At 43.1% G+C, this 25,613-nt stretch overlaps 1 protein-coding gene across 6 annotated transcripts in view; it reads left to right on the top strand.

Annotated features, from left to right (window-relative positions):
* The window catches only part of LOC137437049 (histone-lysine N-methyltransferase SUV39H1), a 96,206-nt gene that overhangs the window by 2,476 nt on the left and 68,117 nt on the right, over positions 1-25,613 (top strand). For 3 of the 6 annotated variants that reach the window (XR_010986418.2, XM_068131373.2, XM_068131371.2), the window contains exons 2-7: positions 7,701-7,795; positions 12,630-12,798; positions 16,257-16,371; positions 16,713-16,855; positions 20,329-20,467; positions 23,232-23,290. Coding sequence is in view for 4 of the 6 variants with exons in the window: in XM_068131373.2 (XP_067987474.2) it covers positions 7,701-7,795; positions 12,630-12,798; positions 16,257-16,371; positions 16,713-16,855; positions 20,329-20,467; positions 23,232-23,290 (720 nt within the window). In the remaining 2 variants the exon portion in view is untranslated. Of the gene's footprint in view, positions 1-5,231; positions 5,276-7,700; positions 7,796-12,629; positions 12,799-16,256; positions 16,372-16,712; positions 16,856-20,328; positions 20,468-23,146; positions 23,291-23,367; positions 23,503-25,613 lie in introns of those variants that run through there. The other 3 variants (XM_078786965.1, XM_068131374.2, XM_068131375.2) reach the window with 3 other exon arrangements.

Here is a 25,613-nt window from a genome sequence, read left to right as displayed (position 1 = left end):
TCAATTACTCAAATTATTTATTATTGTTATTGTTTGTTTGTAAACGAATAAATAATTATGTACAATGTGCCATTGTACAATGTACATGTATGTTCAATTGTTCATTGTTCAATGTTCATTCATATAGTCAAATTAAGATTAAAAACAAAACAGTAGATTAAACATTCATGAATTAATTTGACAATAAATCATTTATCGGAAAAAATAAATCATCCATCAGAAAATATAAAATATCTATCAGAGACGATAAAACAAATCTATCGGAACAATTAAAAGAAAGTAAACTTCAGAATGCACATAATTTGAATGATTTTACGTAACATTGTTTTCAGAAACTTGTATTTCAAAACATTGCCTACTTCTTTCACAAGATGGCTTTGGTTGACACTGGAAAGTTTTCACGATGAAGTTTCACAACTCTCGACACAAATTGCTTCTGCTCTTCATTCTTGGTCAGAGTGTCATGGAAAGTTTGAATGAGAGCAACACCTCGCTCAGCACAGTCATTGATAACCTTCATGCTGCATATCTTCTTCTCAAGCTCTTGGTATGAGTTGTCTGTGTTCCAGAGGTGTGGCTCCTTTTCCAGAAAACTCAGTGATACTTCTTTGTCAGACTCTGAGATGACAACAAAGAATTCAAGTGATCGACTTGTGATGTAGGTGTCCACTGAGTCAGAAAGCCTGAAGGCTTTAGCATCTATCCTATGAAGATTGTTTGGCTTTGGAGCCCGCTTGAAGTTCTTCACCATCTTTGCCTTTGTCTCATCACCACCCGGCTATCAAAAAGAGCTAATGCAGCAAGGTGTTCTGACAAATACCAGAGGTGTCTAGTGAATGCTTTGACAGCAGTTTCACGGACAAGCATATCTGGGTAAGAATCAAGGGTTGAAAGAAGAAGCAAATCATTGAGAGGTGCCTTTGTGGGTAGCGGCGCTTCATGCCAGAATCTCGCATACACAAGTGCAACAAAAAGAGCAATCTGTGTGGTTCCCTTTAATTCACGTGATGTTAGCTTTATTTGGTCTTTGAAGAGAATCATCTTGAGAGCATATATGGCTTTCATCATCCAGCGGGCATTGTGCATAGCTCCTGGGGCACGGAATTTCACCTCTCTGGCCTCACATCCACCCAGAAATGTATGGCATAGTCTCAGAAGTTCTTCATAGTCACCACGTGGGTGTTGTTCTTCGAGTGCAGCTGCATAAAAATGTATCGTATTCTGATGTTCAACAAGGTTATCGGAAAATATTTTATCTTCTCCGACTTGGAACCTCTTCTTGTCAATTGAAGGCCACTGTTTCTGAAAGCTCTTGAACAGTCTGATCTCAGGTCCGCTAGTGGGTCCTATGACTTTAGTTGTAACATCAGAGAGCATTACTTCAAACACATGATGATGAAATGCAATCCAGACAAGCTTAGCATCCAAAGCTGCTTCAATGAGGGTACGGTACATGCTCCGTTTCTCAGCCCTGTGTTGGATGCAGTGGTGTCAAACACGATGCCTTTCACCAACTGTTTGACATTCCACTCCTCAAGAAGTTGTATGCATGCATTTGCTTGTGCTACACCAATGCCTTGGGGAATTTTTGGGATTCCAAGCAACTTCTCGGCATTCATACCAGTTACAAGTATCGCTACCCAATCAACAGATTCTTTGTGATTGCCAGTATAATCAGGGAGCAGTTTCCCATCCCAGTGTAATAGGAGTGGGCTATTACATGAGAAATTTGCCTTTTCTTCAGTGGCCAATATTTCCCTTCCACGAATTCGAGCACGACGAATTCCACTGCGTGACAGAGAAATGTCTTCAATGGTATGACCAAGTGATTGTGCAAATACACTGGCCACAAACATAGCACGCCGATCTGAGAGATTTACTCTGTCCGGAGTTGCCACTATTGCTGGAGTGATCACCTTGATGGGAGCCTTTTTCACCTGTTTGGCAGAAGATGGACTTTGGAGTTTGAATTCATTGTCCCCTCGATCGGAGCTTTCAATCTCACTCATCATCATCATATTCATCAACCACAGCCGATGTTGATGGAACAGATTGCATTGCTGTTAGAGTCTCAGCAGCATGTTTCTTCTTTCTTTTATCTTCATTCTCAAGCCTGATACGCTTTCTGTTCTCCTTCACTGCCAGAGTGTTGTCCACAGATCCCATACGTGAATTTGAGGGATCCTCACGCTGCATGATAAGGAATGCTTTGTCTTCTTCATTCGTCATTTTCTCAAGCGCATCATTTGGTGAGATATCGAAGAGGAATTGAAGATCATCTTTGAACATCTGCTCCTTCACTCTATAGTTTTCGAATGTCTTGGTTCTAATTTTCTTTACCAGTTTGTAGGCATCATACAACTTCAAAAGTTGGCGCTCACAGGAATCTACTCTCTGCACTGGAATTCGTGCTTTCTCCCAGTATGCGCACACAGCTTGTACACTAAGTTTGGCACTTTCACGAACTGTATGGTGTTCTTGTATGTGATGGTACACCATTTTCTGCAATGTGTGTTCTTTGGTTGGTAGCCCCCCACATATTATTTCCTTTTCAGACTTGCCCAGCAACCAAACTGTGGAAGAGCTGTGAGTTTCTGCCATCTGAAAAAACAGGATAAATTAAAAATGTTATTTTTTGAGCAACCTCTAAATAAGTTCCAATTGACCTCATATTTGGTTCATATGATCTTTATAAACATAGGAACAAGGGCAGCCTTTTGGAGCATGGATTTTTAATAGTATTAAATATTACATATATCTGTGGACTACCCGAGTGCTGAGGAAGGGTTGAAGTTGTGCTGTGGTGGTGTTGATGTTGCTATGAGTAGAGGTGATGGTTATATTGTCCGCATATGAGGCTAATTGTATGTTCCCCACTGGTTGTGGAATGTCATGTATGAACAGATTAGAGAGTGTGAGGGAGAGGACTGAGCCTTGAGGGACTCCATTCGGAGAGTATCATGTGCGTGATGACCTGCCGTTAAAAATTTCGAATGACTGTCGATAGGTAGTTGGCCAGCCAGCATTTGGTGTTGTTGTGCATGTTTGTGTTGAGTATTTCGTTTGTGAGTAAGAGCTTGGGAGTGTGTCAAATGCTTTGCTGATGTCTACTGTGGTGAGAGTAGTGTGTGTTGGTGGTTTTCTATTGTTGAAGCCTTCAAAGGTGTTTTGTGTGAAGTGAGTGGTATTGGAGTGGTTTGGTCTGAATCCATGTTGGGTGTGTGACAGAGGGATGTGAGGGTTTGTGAGTGCAATTATAAGGCATTATGTAACATTGGAGGGTGTGCAAAGTCATGCGATAGGTCTGTAGAGGCTGTTTTGGTGGAATCTTTGTTTGGTTTAAGGAGGACAATGATTTTGCCTAGTTTCCAAATTTAGGGAATTCTTGTATGTTGGTGGGAGAATTTGCTTGTATTTGTGAGGGCTGATATGTCGTGTGGTCCAGGGTGTTGGTAGCTGAGTTTGTCTTGTAATAAATACATCTAGTTTGTGTGTTAATTAAAAAAGTTAATATTGTCGTGTCCCTGGGGTTAAGACCCCAAGAGGATGAATGGCCAGAACGAGCCTTAACCCCGAGGAGTATACCCAACCTGGCGGAAGTGACGCGCGGGAAGGTTTGAGGTCCTAACTGATCGGGAACACATGCAGGGGTTATCCAATCCGCACAGACACAGAGACGGGACAGCAAAATCTACAATTGCAAGAAAAGTAAGATTTGACAAATAATGATTTTATGAAAATAAATGCAAGTAACAATGTAAGGTGAGGTAAAACTAAAATTCCTAAATTGAGACGTCTCCACTCAGACTCGTATATAAACAAGGGGAAAACGAATGTAAAAATATAATCCTTTATAATCTGAGGAACTCAGCTTTGCATCCCCAAATGGTTGGTAAGGCTGCTGGTCGTCGCCTCGAACCACAGCACGTGAAACGCACAAAATGCGTTTCTTCTTTCTTCTTTCGAGGGGACAAGTCGGAGCATTCTAAACCGACACGATTCTATCTCGACAGGTATTTCATCCCTACCCCAAAAACATAACAATACAAAGGTGACGAGTACCAAAGCTAAAGGATGTCACGTGTTTACAGTGGATTTTAGTGTGAAAACTCTATCGATGAACGTGGAAACCCTGGCCAAGTCAATTTAATCACTCAGTAGTGGAATGGTTGGGGCATCCGTTCTTTGTGCGTGTGTTTGTGTTTGCGTGTGGGTCGTGTGTTGTGTTTGTGTGCTTGTGTGTGTGTCGTTTTCTTTTTATATATACAATTTAATCATTTGCCCCAAAATCTGTGATACCACATGATTGTATGACATGCTAGATCAACGTCGCAGTAAAACGTTGCAATTCTTGAACAAATTTATATTGAAACAAAACACCTCTGGACGGGATGGAGCTTGGCATATGCCTCGATCCTTACGCGTCATGTTCGTAGGTGAATTATTTGTCGGGAATCGAACTAGTTGTATTTAAATGTTTATATTCCTTTTGGAAATTAATATACAAAGAGTGTATTGCTATGTTGAATAGGGGGGCATGTGAGGTCCATACAGAGATCGTGTTAAGAATGGTGTGTTCAGGTAGTTAGATTTACTCCTGCGTTAGGGATCTGGCAGGGGTAAGGTGTATGTGATATGTGCACCGAAAGGCGATGATCATAACATTGGGACAATATAGAGTAAGGTGGTTGTATTATGCACAACGTTCTGTACAGGCAAGGCCAAGTCGAGGGCTTGATTATTATAACTTGCACTTCGCAAGCATGGTATGCGGAACACTTTTTACAACTATTTGAGGGAGGCCTTCATCCGGCAGAGTGTTTGAAACTGTGTATGGTTTACTCTTTTCAACCAAACAGGAACATTAGGTCATTAATGGTTGATGGACAATAAAAATGGTTTATGTGATTTTAACTTGGAATTCCAGAATCACAAGTCGAAAGCACAGATTGGATTGCAGAACATATACAGCTGTGTATGTGAGCTCAGATGACCCATTCTGAGACTCCAGCAACTTCACCATCCTGAAAATGCACTTTGTTAATCCCCTACCTGGAGGGCACGATAGGTTTGCTCTCCGTGTCTCCCTCCTTCCATCTAACCTGTTGTTTTCTGCACTTTTTTTCCCATGCCCTTTAACATATTCAACTGAAACTGGGTACATGGATTTAGTTATGGTAAATCACAGAACAAGTTTGAGTTTCAGGGTGATTCGTCAATTTTTTTCACAGAGTTATGCCCTTTTTGGACTTGGATTACATCAAATTATACATGGGTGAGTTTTCCAGTCTTTTTTTCTTTATCCTTTAACATATTGAACTGAAACTTGGTAGAGGACACGTTAAAAATTCTCCCTCTTGTTATTTTTGTCATTTTTGAAAGAAATGTTGTTGATCACAACATATTATAGAACTCGTCATGAATGGCGAGCGATCGCTCACACGCACCTTCAACTTTCATTCGTTTGGGGTGGGTAATTTGTCGTTCGCCTTTTCTTTCTTTTTTTTGCATGCAGAGTCAAGGTTCATGGAAGAGCTAGAACAATGTACGAATCATGATTTAACAGGACAAAAGGAATGGCAGGGGGGAGGAGAGGGAGAGAATGGAACACTAACAGCTGAGTTGAAGGCCAAAATGGAGGGAGACTTGGCCAAACAATGGGTATGGGGAGGAACGGGGGGGAAGAGGGACATGAGAAGATGCATGTGGTGGCCAAGATGGATACAGAAGGAAACTCTCAGCAGTGAAAAACTGGAAATGTGGATGGAGGAGGGCTTGGGGTGATGTGTTGTTGTGGGATTTAATGATTGGAGAAAAGATCATGGTTTTTGGATTGGAGATGATCTCAGATGGTGGTGAACAGCTGAAGACCTGAAGAGCTTCCCTCCCATTTGCCTTCCCAGTCCACAACTTATTCAAGCAGTCCATCTGATACACGAAGGCCTGCCTCTCCCTCCTTATAGTCCCTACCCTCTCAACACGCACCCTTAAATTGTCTGTTTGTGTACATGTACATTTATTATTCCCCTACCGGTTTCACCAGAGAGGATTATAAACTAGGTTTGCTCTCCCTCCGTCCGTCCCACATGTGTTTTTTTTCAGACTTTTTTTCTCATACTCTTCAACATATTCAACTGAAACTTGGTACATGGCTTTATTATGGCAGGTTACAGAACAAGTTTGGATTTCAGGGCGTTTCGTCATTTTTTCACAGAGTTATGCCCTTTTTGGACTTGGAGAAAATATCACATTGGTAGGGGACATATATTGCAAAGTAATTCTTGCTCTTGTTTCAATGATATACATTGATTTGTTTAATTTTTTGCCTTTAATGTCACAACTCGTATGTTCATGATTACTTTGTATTTTAAGTTGACAAATAACCTCCTGTGAATTTATTAGATCAAACAACTTTTTGTCGTATTAATTGTACTAATACACCTGTTCCCGACGGGAGCGGCAGGAAGGGTCTTTCCTCTCTGGGGTATATAGATTACAGTAGATCTAGGGTTGGGCCTCAAGAACATTGGGGGTGTGTTTATTTACCAAGTTTCGTATCAAGAGCTCACCAAGTGGTTTAAGAATTCAAGCAATCACTCCATTCAAAAAACCACTGACAAGGAACGACAGGCTTAGTGAGCCAGCTCCTTTGTGACTAAACACACCCCGGATTTTATCCCATTCAGTTTAGTGTTAAACGGCAGGAGCGACTGTTTCAAAAAGTAACCAAACGTGTTTGTGGTTTAAAACATTTTTACTTATTGTAGGAGTGCTCCCATTAAAAGGGTACGATAAGCTATCAAAGTTAAATTGCTACAACCTCAATTGTGTGACCCTTAGTCTCTCTGTCAAGTTTGGTTGCGATTTGATAAGTAAAGACCAAATGTATCGTGGTCAAAAATCGTCAGACAGGCACCAGATTGCATATTTTAGTATGATGGAGTTACTTCCCCTGATATTTAATCACTCGCCTCTGCTCGCCTAGGATAACATTTTGTAGAGTGTTTACTGTTTGTTTACTTACTCGCCTGCATTTTGCTCATGATGAGGAGCCCTATATCATACTCCTATATCACAAGACAAAGGAAGATGTTTTGTAGTACCGACTACCACCAAAGGCGGCGATATTTCCACCACGTCAATTTTGGGGTTTCGGTGACATCCATGTTTGTTCCCTTGTCGTAAGACTTCAGTGGATTTTATTATTGATGCTACGTTGAAGGGCCAACAGACTCTATTGACGTTTTAAGTGATAATACCCCTTGTTTTTTTTTGTCCACCAATACAGCAATGCAAAATGGCTTTCACAGAGACGAGTATTCATTCCGTTTTGATTTAATTGCCCAACCAATGTCACTTAACTAGTTATCCTCGCCTGAGGAGAGGATATTGCATTTGAGTCCGTTTGTTTGTCTGACTGTTTGTTTGTCCACACAGAATAAATATGATTTTCTCTGCAACCGTTGGTCCGATTGACAGGAAATGTTCACCATAGGTTTCACGCCATATTTGTTGAAACACAAAAGCCTTAAAAACAACTGAAAACATGTCCTGGCGAGGGTCTGCAATCTCTGATTTCTCTTTCTAGTTCTTAATCGTATTTGAACCATTCATAATCTTAAAAACAGAGTATAATATATAAGCCTCACTGATTAACCAATGATATCTTTCTACATTATTATTTTCACACTTTGTTGCAGATTTATTGGTACAAGCCAAGTCTGGGACTGGCAAGACTTGCGTGTTTGCTACTGTAGCGTTGGATGCTATTGTGCTTGAGAATCCTGCAGTGCAGGTAAGGGAAAAATGTGTTAAAAAGGTGTGTGTGTTACATACACTGTTACATACCTGGTGTGTACCCTGGTTTAGAATAGGTACACTGTATCCCTGCGTGTCGTAGGAGGCGACTAAGAGGGTTGGCGTCAGGAAGGGCATCCGGCCATAAAAACATTGCCTCAAAAAGAGAATCATGACAATTACAACTACATATGGGCAGGGTACAGCCCGAAGTGGAGATCGGTTTCTGAGGTTTGGGACATGGAATGTAGGGACAATGACAGGGAGATCAGGAGAAGTGGTGGAAGTATTGGTCAGAAGAAGAGTGGACATTTGTTGTGTGCAAGAGACGAGAATGAAGGGAAGTGGTGTGCGAATGGTGAAGGGCAGGCAGGGACAGAAATACAAGTTTGTGTGGCAAGAGTGCCTGGAGGGCGTGAATGGTGTTTGTGTCCTGTTTTCTGAGGAGTTTGTAGACAGTGTGGTGAGTGTGACTAGAGTGAGTGATAGGTTGATGATGGTGAAAATGATGATTGGAAAACTCTTGGTGAACGTCATCTCGGGATATGCTCCGCAGGTTGGTCGGAGCGATGAAGAGAAGGACAAGTTCTGGTGTGCGATAGAGAAGCTGATGGAAAACGTGAAAGATGAGGAAGTTGGTGTGGTAGGAGGAGACCTAAATGGACATGTGGGAAGGAGTGTGGATGGTTTTGAGGGAGTTCATGGGGGTTACGGATATGGTGTGAGAAATGGAGAACGTAAAAGGATTTTGGAGTTGCTGATGGAGCTGATTTGTTGATTTGTCACAATCGGTTCCAGAAAGAGGATAATAAGCTTGTTACATACACGTCAGGTGGGTCGACGACAACCGTTGACTACCTGATGGTGCGTAGGCGAGATATCGGGCACCTCTGGGACCCAAAGGTGATCCCGGGGGAGGAGGCTGTTTCACAGCACCACTTGGTTGTCTACGACATAAGGTTGAAAGGTGCGAGGAGAGCTCGGCGGGTGAAGTACCAACCGAGAATGAAGGTGTGGAGGTTGAAAGAGGTGACAGTAAGGGAGGCATTAAAAGAGAGGCTGAGTAGGGTAGAGGATGATGTGGTTGAGCTTGAAAGTGGTTGGATGTCAATGAAAGAATAGTCTGTTGGGATCCGTTGGTGAGGTATGTGGATGGAAAAAAGGACCACAGAGGCACTCGGAAACATGGTCGTGGGATGATGAAGTTGGAAAGAGGATTGACGAGAAGAGGAAGAAGTTCAAGGAGTGGCAGAAGGCGAAGGGTACGGGAGCAGAAAAAGCAGAGCATGAAAGTTATAAGGCAGTCAAGAAGGCTGCAAACAAAGACGTAGCAAAGGCGCAGGAGGCATGTAGGAAAATGTTCGGAGAACGCTTGGATTCGGAAGAGGGTCAGAGAGCGGTATTCAGGATTGCAAAGCAGATAGCGAAAGAGAGGTGTGATGTGATGGGGGTGAGTTGCTTGAAGGATGAAGTGGGACAAATCGTTGTGGACCCAGATGGAATTAAAGGAAGATGGAAAAGATATATATATATGGAAATGCTGTTGAATACAGAGAATGAATGGGATGGCAACATAGAGAGTAACCCAATTTTAGGACCGGCAGAGAAGATAACTGAGAAGGAAGTTGAGGAAGCGATAAAAGCAATACAACACAACATGCATTTTAAAGGCCATTTTCCCTGCTAGAGCGGGGGTTAGCCAAATTGGTTAGCCAAAAGCAATAAATAAATAAATAAATAATAAAAAAAAAAAAATATATTTTTTTAACCAAAAGGTTAGGTTAGCCAAAAGCAATGAAGAGTAGAAAAGCGGGAGGGCCGACGGGAGTTGTGGGAGATATTTGAAGGCAGCAGGAAGTTGGGGTGTGAAGAGAATGACAGAGTTCTGTAATCTGGTGGTGAAAGAAGGCCGCATTCCAGTGGATTGGGAGCTGAGTACCCTCGTCCTTCTATACAAGGGGAAAGGTGACCCTCTGGAGTGTGGCTCGAACCGAGCGATAAAGTTATTGGAGCATGGAATGTTGGAGTATTTCGAGACATCGCTCCGACCAACCTGTATTGTAAAGGGTGTTGGAGAGGAGGACAAGGAAGAAGGTGAAGATCGACGAAATGCAGTTTGGCTTTATGCCAGGAAGAGGAACGACAGACGCGCTCTTTATTGTGAGGCAGTTGCAGGAGAAGTACATGGAGAAGAGGAAGAAGTTGTTTCTTGGGCTTGTTGATCTGGAGAAAGCATTCGATAGGGTTCCACGCGAAGTATTGACATGGGCATTGAGGAAGTTAGGAGTGGAGGAATGGTTGATCAGAGTAGTGATGGCAATGTACAAAAGAGCGCGCACAGCTGTAAGGACGAAGGACGGGAACAGTGGTGAGTTTGAGGAGAAGGTGGGAGTGCATCAGGGGTCGGTACTAAGTCCACGACTATTTGTAGCTGTGATGGAGGTGCTGGCTCAGAACGTAAAGGAGGGTTTACCGTGGGAGTTGTTGTATGCAGATGATCTGGTGTTGATTGTGGAAAGTATGGATGGACTGAAGGAAAAGATGAACAAGTGGAAGGAATGTATGGAGACAAAAGGTCTGAAGGTGAATATCGGAAAGACGAAGGCGATGGCAAGTGGTAAAGCATGTGGTGAGGTGGAAAGAACTGGGAAGTGGCCGTGTGCTGTGTGCAGGAAGGGTGTCGGAGTGAACTCCATTCAATGTACAATGTGCGCTGAGTGGGTTCATCAAAAATGTAGTGGTCTGAGAGGGTCATTAACCAGTGTGGCAGCTACATTCAAATGTAGTGTGCACAGAGGGAGCTGCAGATGGAGGAAATGTTGAGTTGGATCTTGGAGACGGCGTGAAGCTGGAAGGTGTGAAAACATTTTGCTACCTCGGAGACATGCTGAATGGAGAAGGTGGATCAGACTCGGCAACGGTTGCTCGAGTGAGATGTGCATGGAAGAAGTTTCGGGAACTGAGTGGCGTGCTGATGAGGAGGGGAGTGTCGTTGAAGCTGAAGGGAAAGGTGTATGCTGCATGTGTGAGAAGTGTTATGATTTATGGGAGCGAGACATGGGTAATGAATGTCGAGCAGCAACGAAGGCTGGAAAGGGTGGAAATGCGAATGGTTCGGTGGATGTGCGGAGTATCGTTGAGAGAGGAAGACAAATGATGAATTGCGAAAGATGATGGGAATATTGCCTGTGATTGATGCTGTGAAGAGGAACAGGTTGAGATGGTTTGGTCATGTGTTGAGGAAGGATGAAAGTGACTGGTTGAGAAGAGTGATGGAAATGAATGGAGAAGGAAGTAGAGGATGGGGAAGACTTGGCTAAAGATGGTGGAAGAAGAAATGCGGGCAAGGGGGTTAACAAGGAGAGATGCAGAAAATATGGCAAAATGGAGAAGATTGTCATGGGGACCGCAAGGCTAATCCCCGCTCTGGCAGGGAAAATGGCCTTAAAATGCTTGTTGTTGTTGTTGTTATTGTTATTGTGTGTTGCATACACATGGATAAGAATGAAATACTCCAACGTGCAGTCATGTGTTGATATGATGCACCATGATTGGTTGTCTTGCAAATAATTAGAAAATGCCACACCTGAAAAAGGACTATAAAAATATAGACATTGACCTCATCACAGTGTTGTGATTGTTTCCTCAATATTCTGGCTCTTGGGAGGGAAATGTCACATGATGCGTCTTAGCTTGTGAAGGCTACTCCATGCGGTAGTCGATTGCAGCCCAGCTTCATGTATAGCGATGTTTACCATGACGTCACGTACCCGATCACATGACCGCGCTCTTTAATTTGGTTGGCAAAACACCAACCGTCCACCCGCCCGTCGCACCGTCCACCTTCCACCCGCCCGTCGCACCGTCCATGATTCTTTTCACAAGCAGACCAGGTGCAGTCGTTGACTTCCTTGTGAAAACTTCATGTGCAATACTCGCAGTAATGCGACCCCTCCTCTGCTCCGACCAGAGAGGACACACAGCCTGACCCCTGGTAACTTTCTCCAGTTGTGCAATCTGGTCACAGGTTATTGAGGTCAACCTGCAATATAGCTGGTCACACTCTGCCTGGAGATCAGACTGTGACCAAGAGGAATACTCCTCCCTGTACAGTGAGGTTAGGGGCTCAGGTAGATACATCTCGTCTTCCTCTTCAGTGGCGGAGTCTGTCTCTTCGGCGGCCAGTTTTGGAATGAGGCTAAAAAATGCTGCATTTGGACAGACAGCTTTAAGATCTTTTAGCATATCCAAATCAGGGAGTGTTTGTCTGGGCTGACATACAACAGTTTTGACTTCTTTCTGGCGGTTACGTTTGGCCAGCAAGATGGATTGTTTTGCCATCCTTTCAATGCAAATGGATCTGGAAGAATATCCTCACCATTCCTATAACTCAACTTCGATTTGTACCGAGATTTTGCAACAGCGTCAAGACTATTAAAATACTCCGAAACGATCACATGTGTGTCGAGCGACGCCATTGTGCAAAACGAAAACACTGCGCTTTTGCCAACCAGGCTGCTGCGCATGCGCGGATATGGTGGGTTTGTTTATGAACAGTGAACATCGCTATAGGTCAATAATCTACATTAAATGTTTAATTTAATGTCCCGAATAATGTCGAGAATTAATGAATTAATGTCTCGAATTAGTTAATTAAAATTAATTAATGTTTTAATTGATTGATTAATTTTAATTAATAAATTAATGTCTTGAATCTACATGAAAATTTTAAAGTTGAGAAAAGTAGATTATGGGGCAGTTGAGTTTTGTAAAGACAGTTATTTATGTTTTGTTGCATAATGTTGAGAAGCTCTAATAACCAACTTTTGTAGGTCTTGGTACTTGCACCAACGCGAGAAATTGCGGTGCAGATCCACGGTGTGGTTGCAGCACTGGGATGCAAAATGGACGGCCTTCATTGCCATTTGTTCATCGGTGGTACACCCGTATCTGAGGACCAGCGCCGTCTCAATCAGTGCCACATCGCAATTGGCTCTCCAGGTGGATCATACAATGAAAACAGTAGTTTCCAGTAGTTCACATAATATAAATATTGAAAGAAAAACAAACAAGTTTGACGGAGACAATAGTGTTCAGCAAAATGGTTAAAATAATATTTTTATATATACTTTCTGTTTTTGCTTTAGGATTTTTGAATGATTGTATAAATTGTGTTGTTTTGATTATATTTTCAGATTTTCTCGTTGATCCATCGCTTGTATTAGATTGTACTGGAAGAAGGAGGCAAGTTCATCATGAAATTTAACAGGCAGAAGTGGTCTGGAGAGTCTATTGTAGAATCTATATATCATCCCACCCCCTTTTAGGAGGCCAAAATGATCATGCGGCGTTTCCAGTAACATGCTCCTCAATTAATGGCGTTGGTGGGGGGGATTTAATTCGGTGGGGGAGGGGTGGGTGGGACTCTTTATGCCTCCGCCGATGGCGTTGCTGGATGCATTATGTTTTCGGGTTGTCTGTCCATCCGTGGCAGTGTTTCGTTTCGTTGATAACATAAGATCAGCTGAGGGATCTAAGTCAAATTTGGTACAAGTATGTATAATAATGCAAAATTGAACTGATTAGATTATGGGGTCAAGAGATCAAAGGTCGGAGGTCCTGTGAGGTAAAATTCTGTTACCAAGTTAACTTGTGAACCACAAATTGGATTTTGACCAAACTTGGTATAAGTATATATTATGATGCAAAGATGTGGGTGGTTCATGTGCAGCCACCCGGCTGCTGGTTGCATCATTATTCTGTGGGTGCGTCTGCCACTGATGCAATGCCTCTCTACAACCAGTTATCATGGTAGTCATTTTGTCGACCTCGGAAGGATGCCAGGCTTAGTCCACCCCACCCGGCGATAATTCAACGGGATTTAAACTTAGGATATTAGGATCCCAAGCCCGTCGCCATAACCATTAAACCAACACATGGTATGATGCAAAGATGATCTGATTCGATTTTGGGGTCAAGAGGTCAAAGGTCATGTTAAGTGAAAATTATTTTGTTACCGTGACAAGTTCTGAACCACTGAAGGTATCTAAGCCAAAGTTGGTACAGGTATGTACAGTTACGTGAAAAAGTAAGTACACCCCATGTAAAGTTTTGACTTTTTCAACATATTTCAACATACAGCTATTTGATCTTCAATTCAACAATGTTGAGAGATAAAGATGATATAATATAACAAATATCATGAAACGTTTACATTTTGTAGTCCATTGTATAATTTAAATAAACATAAATGCAAATTTCACATGTGGAAAAAGTAAGCACACCCCTACATTTATCACTACTTCAAATACCTTAAATTAGAATCAGGTGCACCAGCTCAGGTGCAAATGATTAGAACATCGTTAGAGAGGATCTTGGAGGAACCTGTCTTATTTAAACCTCAGACATTTAGTTTGGTTTGCTCTTTGTTGTTGAAGTGTGCGGCGTCACCATGCCTAGATCAAAAGAGCTCTCTGAGGCCTTCAGAAAGAAGGTTATAGATGCCTACGAATCTGGGAAGGGATTTAAAAAGATCTCCAAACAATTTGAAATCGATCATTCGACTGTCCGGAAGATCATCTACAAGTGGAGAAGATTCCAAACAACTGCCAACTTGTTCAGGCCAGGCCGCCCAAGCAAGTTCAGCCCGAGAGCAGACCGCAAGATGTTGAAAGAAGTCTCTAAGAACCCCAGAATGTCATCATGGGACCTACAGGTAGCTCTTGCCACTGTTGATGTCAAAGTGCACGAGTCTACCATTAGAAAGAGGCTGCACAAATTTGATCTACATGGGAGGTGTGCCAGGAGGAAACCTTTGCTGTCCAGAAAGAACATTAGGGCAAGACTAAAGTTTGCCAATGAACACCTAGGCAAAGACCAGCACTTCTGGAACAATGTTCTCTGGACAGATGAGTCAAAGGTAGAGCTATTTGGCCACAGTACCAGAAGACATGTTTGGCGAAAACCAAAGACAGCATTTGACCACAAGAACCTGATGCCAACTGTAAAGCATGGTGGTGGAAATATTATGGTTTGGGGCAGCTTTGCAGCATGAGGGCCTGGGCAGCTCACCATCATATAATCCACTATGAATTCTTCATTGTACCAGAGGGTGCTTGAGGATAATGTGAGGCCATCTGTCGGAAAGTTGAAGCTCAACCGAAGGTGGACCTTGCAACATGACAATGACCCTAAACATACCAGTAAAACCACCAAGGAATGGCTGAAAAGAAAGAAATGGAGGGTTCTGGAATGGCCAAGTCAAAGCCCGGATCTAAATCCCATCGATATGTTGTGGGGGGATTTGAAACGAGCTGTGCAATAGAATAGAATATAGAATAGAATATGCTGTATATGCACAGCAATAGAATATGCTGTGCATAGAATGGGTACACCGTATCCCTGCGCATCGTAAGAGCGTGACCAAGGGTTGGCGTCAGGAAGGGCATCCGGCCATAAAAACATTGCCTCAAACAGGGAACCATGATTGTCATGGGGCCCGCAAGGCTAACCCCCGCTCTACCGGGGAAAATGGCCTTAAAACGATCATTCATTCATTGTGCATGCAAGAAACCCCTCAAACATCGCACAGCTGAAAGAATTCTGCATGGAGGAGTGGGCAAAAATTTCTCCCAATAGATGTCAGAGACTGGTAGACAGTTATAAGAAACGCCTACTTGAGGTTGTTTCCGCCAAAGAGGGCAATACCACCAATTAGAGCCAAGGGTGTACTTACTTATTCCACATGCGAAATTTGCATTTATGTCTATTTAAATTATACAATGGACTACAAAATGTAAATGTTTCATGATATTTGTTATGTTATATCACCTTTATCTATCAATATTGTTGAAATGAAGATCAAATAGCTGTATGTTGAAATATGTTGAAAAAGTCAAAACTTTACATGGGGTGTACTTACTTTTTCACGTGACTGTATGTGTATATGATGATTTATTTGATGCTATATGATGTAAGGATGAACTGATTCGATTATGGGGTCAAAAGGTCAGCGGTCCCGTTAATTAAAAATTCTGTTACTGAGCTAACTTGTGAACCAGTAATGGGATTTTGACCAAACTTGCTACAAGTATGGATAATGATGCAAAGATGAACTGATTAGATTTCGGCATCAAAGGTCAGAATTCATGTCAGGTAAAAATGTGGTACTTGAGAACAGCTGAATGGATTTAAATCAAGCGCGGTACAAGTGTGTATAGTGATGCAATAATGTGGGTGGAGGCATATCGGTCGACATCGTGACAATGAAGTGTCGTTCTAGTTTTTCTTGAAATTGGAAACGTACTTCTTGGTTGGTCTTGTGTTGGTCAGTTTAGCCTTATTAAACTCAACTCCGTTATTCAACTCCAAAGCGTTTTTTGGCCGAGTCTAATCAAGTTATGGGAATTTTATCGGGATTACAAATAGTACCTACATAAATATAATTGCCATTTGTTCAGGGAGGGTGAAGCAGCTGATGGACTTAGGATTTCTTCTTGCTGCTGCTGTCCGGCTTTTTGTGCTGGATGAAGCTGATAAGCTACTGGAAGAGGGATCCTTCCAAGATCAGATCAAGTGAGTGAGGCCTCGAGTCACAAGTTGTGGACCAGAGGCTGGTTGCATCAAATTAATCGATTGCAATTTTTTGTGAACTCTTTAATGGCCCTCGCTTCTGTCGAGATAACTGTTCCCAGTTGATGTTCAGTTCTCAGAAACCACAATTAAAATTGCATATTATGTTGCCTCTCCAAGATTGCATCTGACATTATATGCCATAAAATGGAGCAAGTATTACATCGTTGTTGATGAAAATGACGTTGGTCGCCTTGTATTATTTATTTGCATCATTTTCAACTAATGTCGCTGTCCTTGGAAACCTGAAAGCTACAAATGACAAATGACTTGGTTTATTTCAGCTGGATCTACTCGAGCCTTCCGGCCAATAAGCAGATGCTTGCTCTATCTGCCACCTATCCTGAGTCAATGGCACAGCAGTTAAACAATTATATGAGGGAGCCTGCCCATATTCGGTTGGACCCCACGGACATGCAACTGATTGGTGAGCAGATTCGTTACTTGAAGCCCACCTTGCCATACTGCGAGGAATGTAAGATCAGAGAAAACCGAATAATGATGTCATCAAAATTCCTATCAGCTGATTAACATGAAAACACGATGCTTATTTGTCTTTCACCAGATCACTGTTTTTACCTGGTCATACATATTACTCACCGTTTAAAATACCTGCTGACGGACAGTCTCGCTCTCTCTTTCTCACGCTCTCCTTCTCCCTTTGCCTGATTGGATGACCTTTCGTTGTGCAATTGAAGGGTTGAAACCTTGATGATAGGCAGTTCCTAGTTGATGATCTGGATGGCCATTGAATCACGCAGTCAATAAGCTGAAAGAACTCTTCAGATCTCTGTTTCCCTCTTGCTTCAGACAATACTTATTTATTTCTGATTGTAATATGACTGAATTTTCTTTTATAACCTCGCTCATTTATTTTGTATGCAGCCTAAGGATGCTGGTTATGGCATCCGGCCATAAAAACATCGCCTCAAACAGGGAACCATGATTGTCATGGGGCCCGCAAGGCTAACCCCCGCTCTAGCGGGGAAAAATGGCCTTACAACGATCATTCATTCATATATTCCTAAGGATGCTGGTTGCATCATTAGGAGCGTGACTGAGCCGCTGATGCCGTGCCCCCTGTAGGTTAGGGCACGGATTTGTAATTTTTTGATTGTGCCGGCGATAGCTAACCTACTTCTTTGCGAAGGAAACCGTGGGATCTTTAGCCTGCACCAACTAATGCCGCCAGAAGGGACTCTCAGTTTAACGTCTATCCGAGGAATAGTACACGCACATTGGTGCCTCATCCTTCCTGCGAAACACCAGGTTGACAGTTTATAGCTGCGCGAAGATTCAAACTCAGGATATATGACTCAGAGGTGAGTGTGCGTACCTCCTAGGTCCTTAATAGCACTGAAGATTCCAGTAAAAATTTAATGCATTTTATTATGCAATAATAATTAATGCATAATAAAATGCATTATTATAAAATCACTATTTCCTTCCATTGCAGTAATTGATGGTTGGGGGAGGGCAGGGTGATGAGGGAATGGGGGACGTTGAAGATTGTCAGTAACTAGAGCTGGTTACCTCCACCACCCACCTAAGGTGCATGGAGGTTATGTTTTCACCTCTGTCTGTTTGTTGTGACGAAAATTCTAAATTTTCATCATATGTCGGTCTGTCTCGTTTGTATGTTTGTTTGTTTGTTTGTTTGTGAGTGTGATAACTCCCGAACGCTTTCAGCTATCTTCGTCAAACTTTACCAGAGGATTCAGAAGGACAAAAGTGAGGCTGTCAGTTTTTTGACTATATAGGTCAAAGGTCAAGGTTCTCTCATTTTCAGGCAATATCTCAGCCATCCTTTGAGCTGGGAAGCTGAAATTTGGGCGCAATAATAGTGAACAAGTGTTTCAGCATAAACGGTATTTTTAATTTTTTTTATTAATCAATTAATTGATGAGTTACTTAATTATTATCGATTAATTAAGTACTTATATATTTCCTTTCTCTTCTGGGCATTATCTCAGGCACCTTTTGAGCTCGGAAGCTGACATTTGGACATGACAATGACCAAGGGATTTGGCTGTAAAGGGTATTTTTGATTCATTGATTAATCAATGAATCGATTTATTATTTAGTTTTCAAAAAGCTACAGATTCAGATGAAACCGTGGTGGTTTAGGTATGCTATTAACCAGTTGATTAAGAAATTAATGATTTTACGATTTTTATTTATTTATTTTAATTACACAATTAATCAAGCAATTATTGATTCTCTCGATTTTCGTCATACCTCTCAGGCTACCACCCGACGCCTTCTTGTTTGTTTGTCTGTGAACAGGATATCTCAAAAAGTTTGTGGACGGATTTGGACGAAATTTGGTGGAGAGGTTGGGTATGTGACAAGGATGAATCGATTCGATTCTGGTGAAGATCCGGATCTGGATACGAGAATTTTAAAATCTTTCAAGTGGTTCTTCATTGTAGTGGTTTCATCATTCTGTGGATGGCGACTTCCTGGTAGGGTGCAACCGCACCCAAGCAGATACCTTCACACTGAAGCTGAAAGTTCAACCTTCAAGGGTAGCCAAAACTAAAACTGTTTCTTACAATCCGGCAATGAACAGTTATCACGAGCCTGTGATCCAATAGGGCTGATTAAAACACCTATTATTTAATAAAATTACACTAATTTTACTCCTCCAGGAATCCCAAATGCACCTGATTTTTTTTACACTAGGAAATGGTGGCAACACAAGCCATTCCTTACAAGAAAAATAATTTGTTGCATGAGACATTATAAACGCAATTTACGAACACAAAACCACAAGCCAACACCCAATGGTCCCCATCGGTGACACACACACACACACACACACACACACACACACACACACACACACACACACACACACACGTGCAGCACAGAAGAAAAGGCATGTCGTGAAGAGCACATCGTTGGTGCAGAACAGTCATGGCACAAAGTTGGAACAGAATGCACATGGTGCTGCCTCATCTCCAGCAGGCCAAGAGCAGGAGCCAGGCAACGGACCAGAGTGTTAAGGCGAGCCATTGGCTAAGGGTAGAGAGTTCAGTGTCAGCGGGTGAGCATCATTCAGTGTCAGCGGGTGAGCATCAGAGAGAGAGAGAGAGAACGAGTTGGCCAAGGAGATGAACTTCCTGTCAAGGACCGTGTTTATACCCAACCCCTGGCTTCCGCAAGTCTTTGCCTCCCAAGGCTTAGCGATCAAAATCTACAACGGCCTCCACCCACAGACTCCCCACCAATCATGGTCCTAGTATTTCTACCAATCATGGCCCTGAGGGCCTCATTATTCCCTCCCCCAAGACCCCCACAAGTCTCTGCCCTGCTATGCCTACCAATCTCTGTCTGAGGCCCTCAGGAATGCCTGCCATGAGGCCTCCACAAGTCTTCGCCTCCCCAAACACACCCATCAACCTCAGCCTCAGCAACAAACAAATCCCTGCTCCCCACCTGCTGACAGACAGTTGCAAAGGAGGAGTTATCTGTCTGTCGGCAGGGGGAACCTGATGTCACCCCCACTCCTGTCCAATTGACAGAGGAGAATATACAATACGCTTTAACAGAGAAATCTCTTAATTGGACAGCACATGTCTCTTCGTGGGCAGCACTTAATAGTGACTCATCTTGTACATACACTTAATACAAGATAAGAAATTCTAAAACTACACGTGAATATACTCTCATCTCTGGCCTTGATCTACTACCCATTCCCCATGAAGGTAACAGCATTACAAACAATATATACAGTTGGGTGTGCTGTCGTGTGGCTATGACATGGGCATAATGGACAAAATAGCAGTAAAATTTTTTTATCAACTTCCCTGTGGTGAACAGAATACATTGTATAACAAGCATCCAAAATCATATTTAATGTTCTTTGATTTGCTGAATGGTGTGTGTTTGGTACAGGTGTGCATCAGTTCTACCATGTGGTTAATGTTCACGCATTACCACACCTCACACTGGCAGAGAAAGTTCAGCGGCTTCAGGAGCTCCTGTCTTGCATTCCATTCAATCAAGCTCTGATTTTCTCCAACTTGCATAGCCGGTAATTGTGAGACAATTTGTAATTGATGATCTTTCATTCTTTCTGAACATGCTAAAACATTTTATATTCGATACAATTATACCATTAAATAGCATAATGAGAGTAATTTGCCGATGCATCAAACACAATTTTTAACCGTGTTAAAAATTTACTTTCATTCAGCCTAGTAAAGTGAGGTCGAGGCCATTTATTCCTGATATGTGAAACACTCTGCAACCCATGCCTGAAGAAAACAAATGTTTGTGAAATGCTGGCCGCATTTTCCATCCAACTATCATGTAACTTAAAAAAAAAAATTCCATGGGTAGGTGCTCCTCTGTTGAAAGTTTCATATTGTTGCGGATCTCGAGCCCGTCGACATACTAAGGGGGGGTTAGACCCTTCTCCCCCTCGAGCTTCGAGTCCACGAGGCCGCGACCCACTTTACACTCGTGGGGGGGGGGGGGGGGGGGAGGGGGGCGGATTGCTAAGCAATTCCAGCCGCCAACCCCGCAGCGAGCGTGCGGAAGGGTTTCTGGTCAAATACCCGAGTACTTTCGATACACCCGCCGCCAAGAGGACGGGGGCTGAACCTCACACGAGTCACGCTGGGTTGATACGCCCGAGCGGTTTTCGTGTCACGTGACGTGTGCCGTTAATTATTATGAGGAACCCGATCGAGCAGTTTTATCTCGTGCAATGCGAGGCCAATTGGGAAAAGACGTAAACGGCCAAGTGGAAGTAAAACACAGGTTTATTACAATTTGTACAATGGCCAGAGAGAAGAGACACAGGGTAGAAACTTAACCGTTCCTAACTTAATTACCCAGACAAGGGCCCTCTGACGCACGCGGGAAAAGGAAGGAAGAAGAGGACGCGCTCAAAGCGCGGCCGCTGGGTGCAGCTCGCCCCGGACGGCTTGTTGGGCATGTCCCTTGAGGATGTTCGCCGGAAGGACGTCGGCCTCCAGTCGTGCACGCACGGGAATCTGCCCAGCGTGTCCCGAAGTTAACGAGGCGAAGCGCTCATGCAGGGAGCCCAGGCAGGGAGATCGTTAGAGTATAGGGCCACGGGAGAGATCGTCCTGCGAGAGCGTTTATACCAGGGCAGCAGAGCGGGGGCAGAACGCAGAGAGACCTCGAGCTTCGCCCTTGAGAGCTGACAGCTTGGCCACAGAGAGAGCTCGTGCTTCGACCTAGAGAGCTGAGAGCTTGGCCACAGAGACAGAGTTCGGGGATCCGGGCCGGGTTTTATAGCCCCCCCCCCCCAGAGTCCCACCAGAATGTTCCAAGGTCCTCCCCTGGCCGCCGTTGCTGGCCACTCCCCTTTAGCTCCCATTGGCTGTTAGCCACTCCCTCCGGCTCCTCCCTCGGGCCTCCTAGACTTGTCCCGGGCCCAGCACATGGCATTCCAAGTCCAGTGAGGCCCACCCTTACTTACCAGCATCAACGCATACTAACACTGGGACGGAGACTATGCTTAACATTTAATAAGAAATAACTGAACTAAGTGAAGCTACATGTTGTGGTGCAACTAACTAAACAGGGGGTTGTCTTTATTCTCAAAACCACAACAATATCATTCGCTCAGACGGTTGTGGAGAGATTAACATTAAAAGTGAATAAAGGTGAAAAAGGGAATTACCAGTGAACTGGTACTCGATTTGCCGACCTCGGAAGTATGACAGGCTGAGTCAACCCCCCAGGCGTTAATTCAGTGACCGACAGGGATTCAAACTCAGGATCCTCGGATCCCAAGCCAGCACCCTAACCGCTAAGCCAACACCCAGGCTTTTGGTATCTGAAGGGAGAGGTGTACAATAATTGATTGATTAATTGCATAATTAAAATAAATATATAATAATCTTGAAATAATTTCTTAATCAACTGGCTAATGGCATATGTAAACCACCAGTGTTTCATTCGAAGCTGCAAATTTTTGAAAATTGATTAAATAATTAATTAATATAAAGAATTAAATAATTAATTGATTAATGTAAGCATAGTTTGGGGGTTGCACTGGTCCACATCGCCGGGAGTCTGCAGTACGGGCAGCTGTAGTATCTCAGCCCTGTCGGTATAGTCTCCTTCCCAGTCGGTCGGTGCTCCGGCTCTTTCATTGTGCAGACGCACCCCCTTTCTCTCAGGTACCTTTCCAAGTATTTTCGACCTCCTTTGGAAGCTTTGTAAACCATTTTGGGTCACGATCCTTATCTCGCATGCACAATATACGTTAACACGCCCCGATGTCCACTGTCACTTGGGGGGTTTCTGCGCACGTACGCAAAGCATTCAGGGTCAGATCGTGTCGTTTTGAATCCCGTATTAAGTAGCCCTCCTTGCCCGAAGGTTTTTTTAACCCCTCTATTCGGGGAGCATCATTCATGGGGAAATTGATGACATCATCCATGGGTGCCACAAGACTTGGTTTCTCTACCTTTGAGTAGGATAACTTCTTAAACTTTACTTTGATGGCCTCTTCAATTAATGGAAAATATTTATGCTTTATTTTTGGACAAAAGTATTGCTTTATCTTAAAATTGGTCTTCCACTTAAAAATTCAACATGATGTGGGATTTTGGGTCTGATTTTCCTTTAAGTAGCAGGCCATTGTGCACAATTAGCCCCCTCCCCCAACAATTTACGGATTATTTTTCCTGTCTCTTTCCTCCCCTCCCACCCTTTTAATTTCCTGCATCAGTGCCTGGTAATGAGGATCAGTTATCCGAGTGACATTTGGTGCCATTGCATTGCATGTAAAGAGAAATGGTGACGTTTTTGTGCAGGGCACAGCATCTGGCCAACACACTTGCTGCACAAGGTTTCCCTGCTGCCTGCATCTCTGGTAAGAGCACTCGAGGTAATTTGTAGAATAGAAAACGAGTCTTGCTTCTGTAGGCCAATGTTGTTCTACGTTGGCAGATGGGCCAGAATGGAATCATCAGATGGTCGTATGCGAACCATGGCTGTGGGAAGCAAGACAAAGTTGACCATTTGGGCATTAACCCTTTGTCGGAGCAATTTAGCTTCTCTTGACCTTCACTTTTTGGCTTCATGGTATGAAAAATCTTATTTGCAACTGTTGTTTTATCTTCTGGGCTAAATGCTTTTTTGCTCTAACGAAGTGTTAATACCTGAGACTTCAGCTTCCTGCTTTCCATGGTGGTAGGTATCCTGAGATAAACATTATCTTGATTCCATCTGCACTCCACAGAGTAATTTTCATTTATTTGTGGGCATTTTTTTTTTCAATAACCTAGTGTTAAGGCTCATGTAAGTGGAAACAACAGAGGGCATAGGACCAACAGACAAAGTGTGGCAAAAGGCAAATAGTTAGGGAAGAATATGCAGATGCTCCACAGCATGAGGAGAGGAGTTGCTGGTGACAAGGGGACGGAGACTCAGTGGGTGCAGAACAGATCTGAGATAGAAAGAAGAGAGACCATGAAGCTCTAGTGGGCAGAAGGTTTTAATGCCTGGATAGTACAGCGTAAAACAACAGGCTTTGGAAGACGTTACTTCAGGCGAGAGAAGAGGATGAAAGAATAAAGTTAAATGTTTGTGTTGCAATTGGGAAAGGTATCAATGTTGTCGTATTCATGTGGCCTCGGACTGTAAGAGGGGTTGTCATATGGGTTGGAGAAGCAAGAGCAGAAGAGAGATGGGAATAGACTACAAGGCCATAGACCTGCCCACCATGAATGAGAAGTGGACTTTATCACTTCTTGGCAGAGGCCTTCCAAACGGTCCACATGTCTTGCTGAGATGACCACTTGTTTATTTGGGGTTTACACCAAATATAAGTCCTCGCAAGTGGCTTACCTCGCAGGAGGTTTTGGCTTTTCGAGCAAAAATAAACAGGACGAGTGGTCTTTAACTTCACTACTCCAATGTAGGGACAGATGGGAATCGGTGGCACCATCTTATAATGGAGAACTATATTCCATTGCTTGTACAATGTTACACCAGATGAAGGGCCTCTAGAATGTTACAAGCTGAGGAAGACCTTGATTTGTGTGATTGGCAGCTCGTTTTGGAGGCCATCTTGGAGAAATTATCGACCAAAGACATTGGATTGTGAGGCACAGGAGCTCCAGACACTAACCTCCTCCACCCACCCTCAAGAGCTTGACCATAATTGCAGTGGAGGGGTTTGTAGCTGGCTTTGTGCAGGGCCAACATGAGAGTGTGGGTCTGCCCTGTAATGTTCGTGATATTAAATAAATGGAGATTCCAGTTCGTCAAGCTCTTTAATCCATGCCCAACAATGGCGCACGACGAGCACATGCACCACGCATGCCCAGTGCGGCATTTGCCATTAGCTGCATCAATTAGGTCCTCAGCATACATGTGATTATTAAGATATGTGACATCTTCCCTTTTAATTTCTAATGAATAAACTAAATTTTGATTTCTAATAAAATTGAACATAACCAAAGTAGACCAATACTACTGAGATGGAGGCTATAAATGAAAGAGAACAACATGAAATGAGAATTTCAAAGAATCTACTCTAAATTACTGTTGCACCCTGGTTAATATCTCACAGGGAGCCATGAGCCAAGCTCGCAACTTTTAGCATTCTCACGAAGTTCATTTAAAGACATTCATGTTAAACAGTCCAAATCAACATTGTCCACAAGGGTTTTAATGACCACCATTCACAAGTTCAGTCAGAGGATTATCAGGCTGCCATCTGGTGAAGGAGTTTGACAAACTGTCTAGAAATCCCCAACCAAATCAAAGGACATGAATGAACAGCAAGCAGAGTCGGCAGCCCACATGTCAAGTGGATGACGGGTTCTCCAGCTCCAGAAGTCGTTCCATATATGATGTCATGCAAGTGTGCTCGATCTTGCCGGTCATCTTACTGCAATTGCATCATCAATGAAATGCACAGCAGCATGCAAGTTGCCCACATGCTCCAACATGGAAGTTGATGATGAAGACCTTCAGCAGGATGAACATGATTTTTCTGATAATGATTATGGCTGAATGATCAGAAATGAGTTTATTCAGGTTTAAAGATGGTTGAGAAGAGTGATGGAAATGAATGTAGAAGGAAGTAGAGGATGGGGAAGACCAAGAAAGACTTGGCTGAAGATGGTGGAAGAAGAAAGGCGGGCAAGGGGGTTAACAAGGGGAGATGCAGAAAATAGGGCAAAATG

The sequence above is a fragment of the Myxine glutinosa genome, chromosome 11 (genome assembly GCF_964187855.1).
Source record: "Myxine glutinosa chromosome 11, kmMyxGlut1.1, whole genome shotgun sequence".
NCBI lineage: Eukaryota > Metazoa > Chordata > Myxini > Myxiniformes > Myxinidae > Myxine > Myxine glutinosa.
Note: the sequence above shows the minus strand (reverse complement) of the source record. Positions and strands in the feature narration are given on the sequence as shown.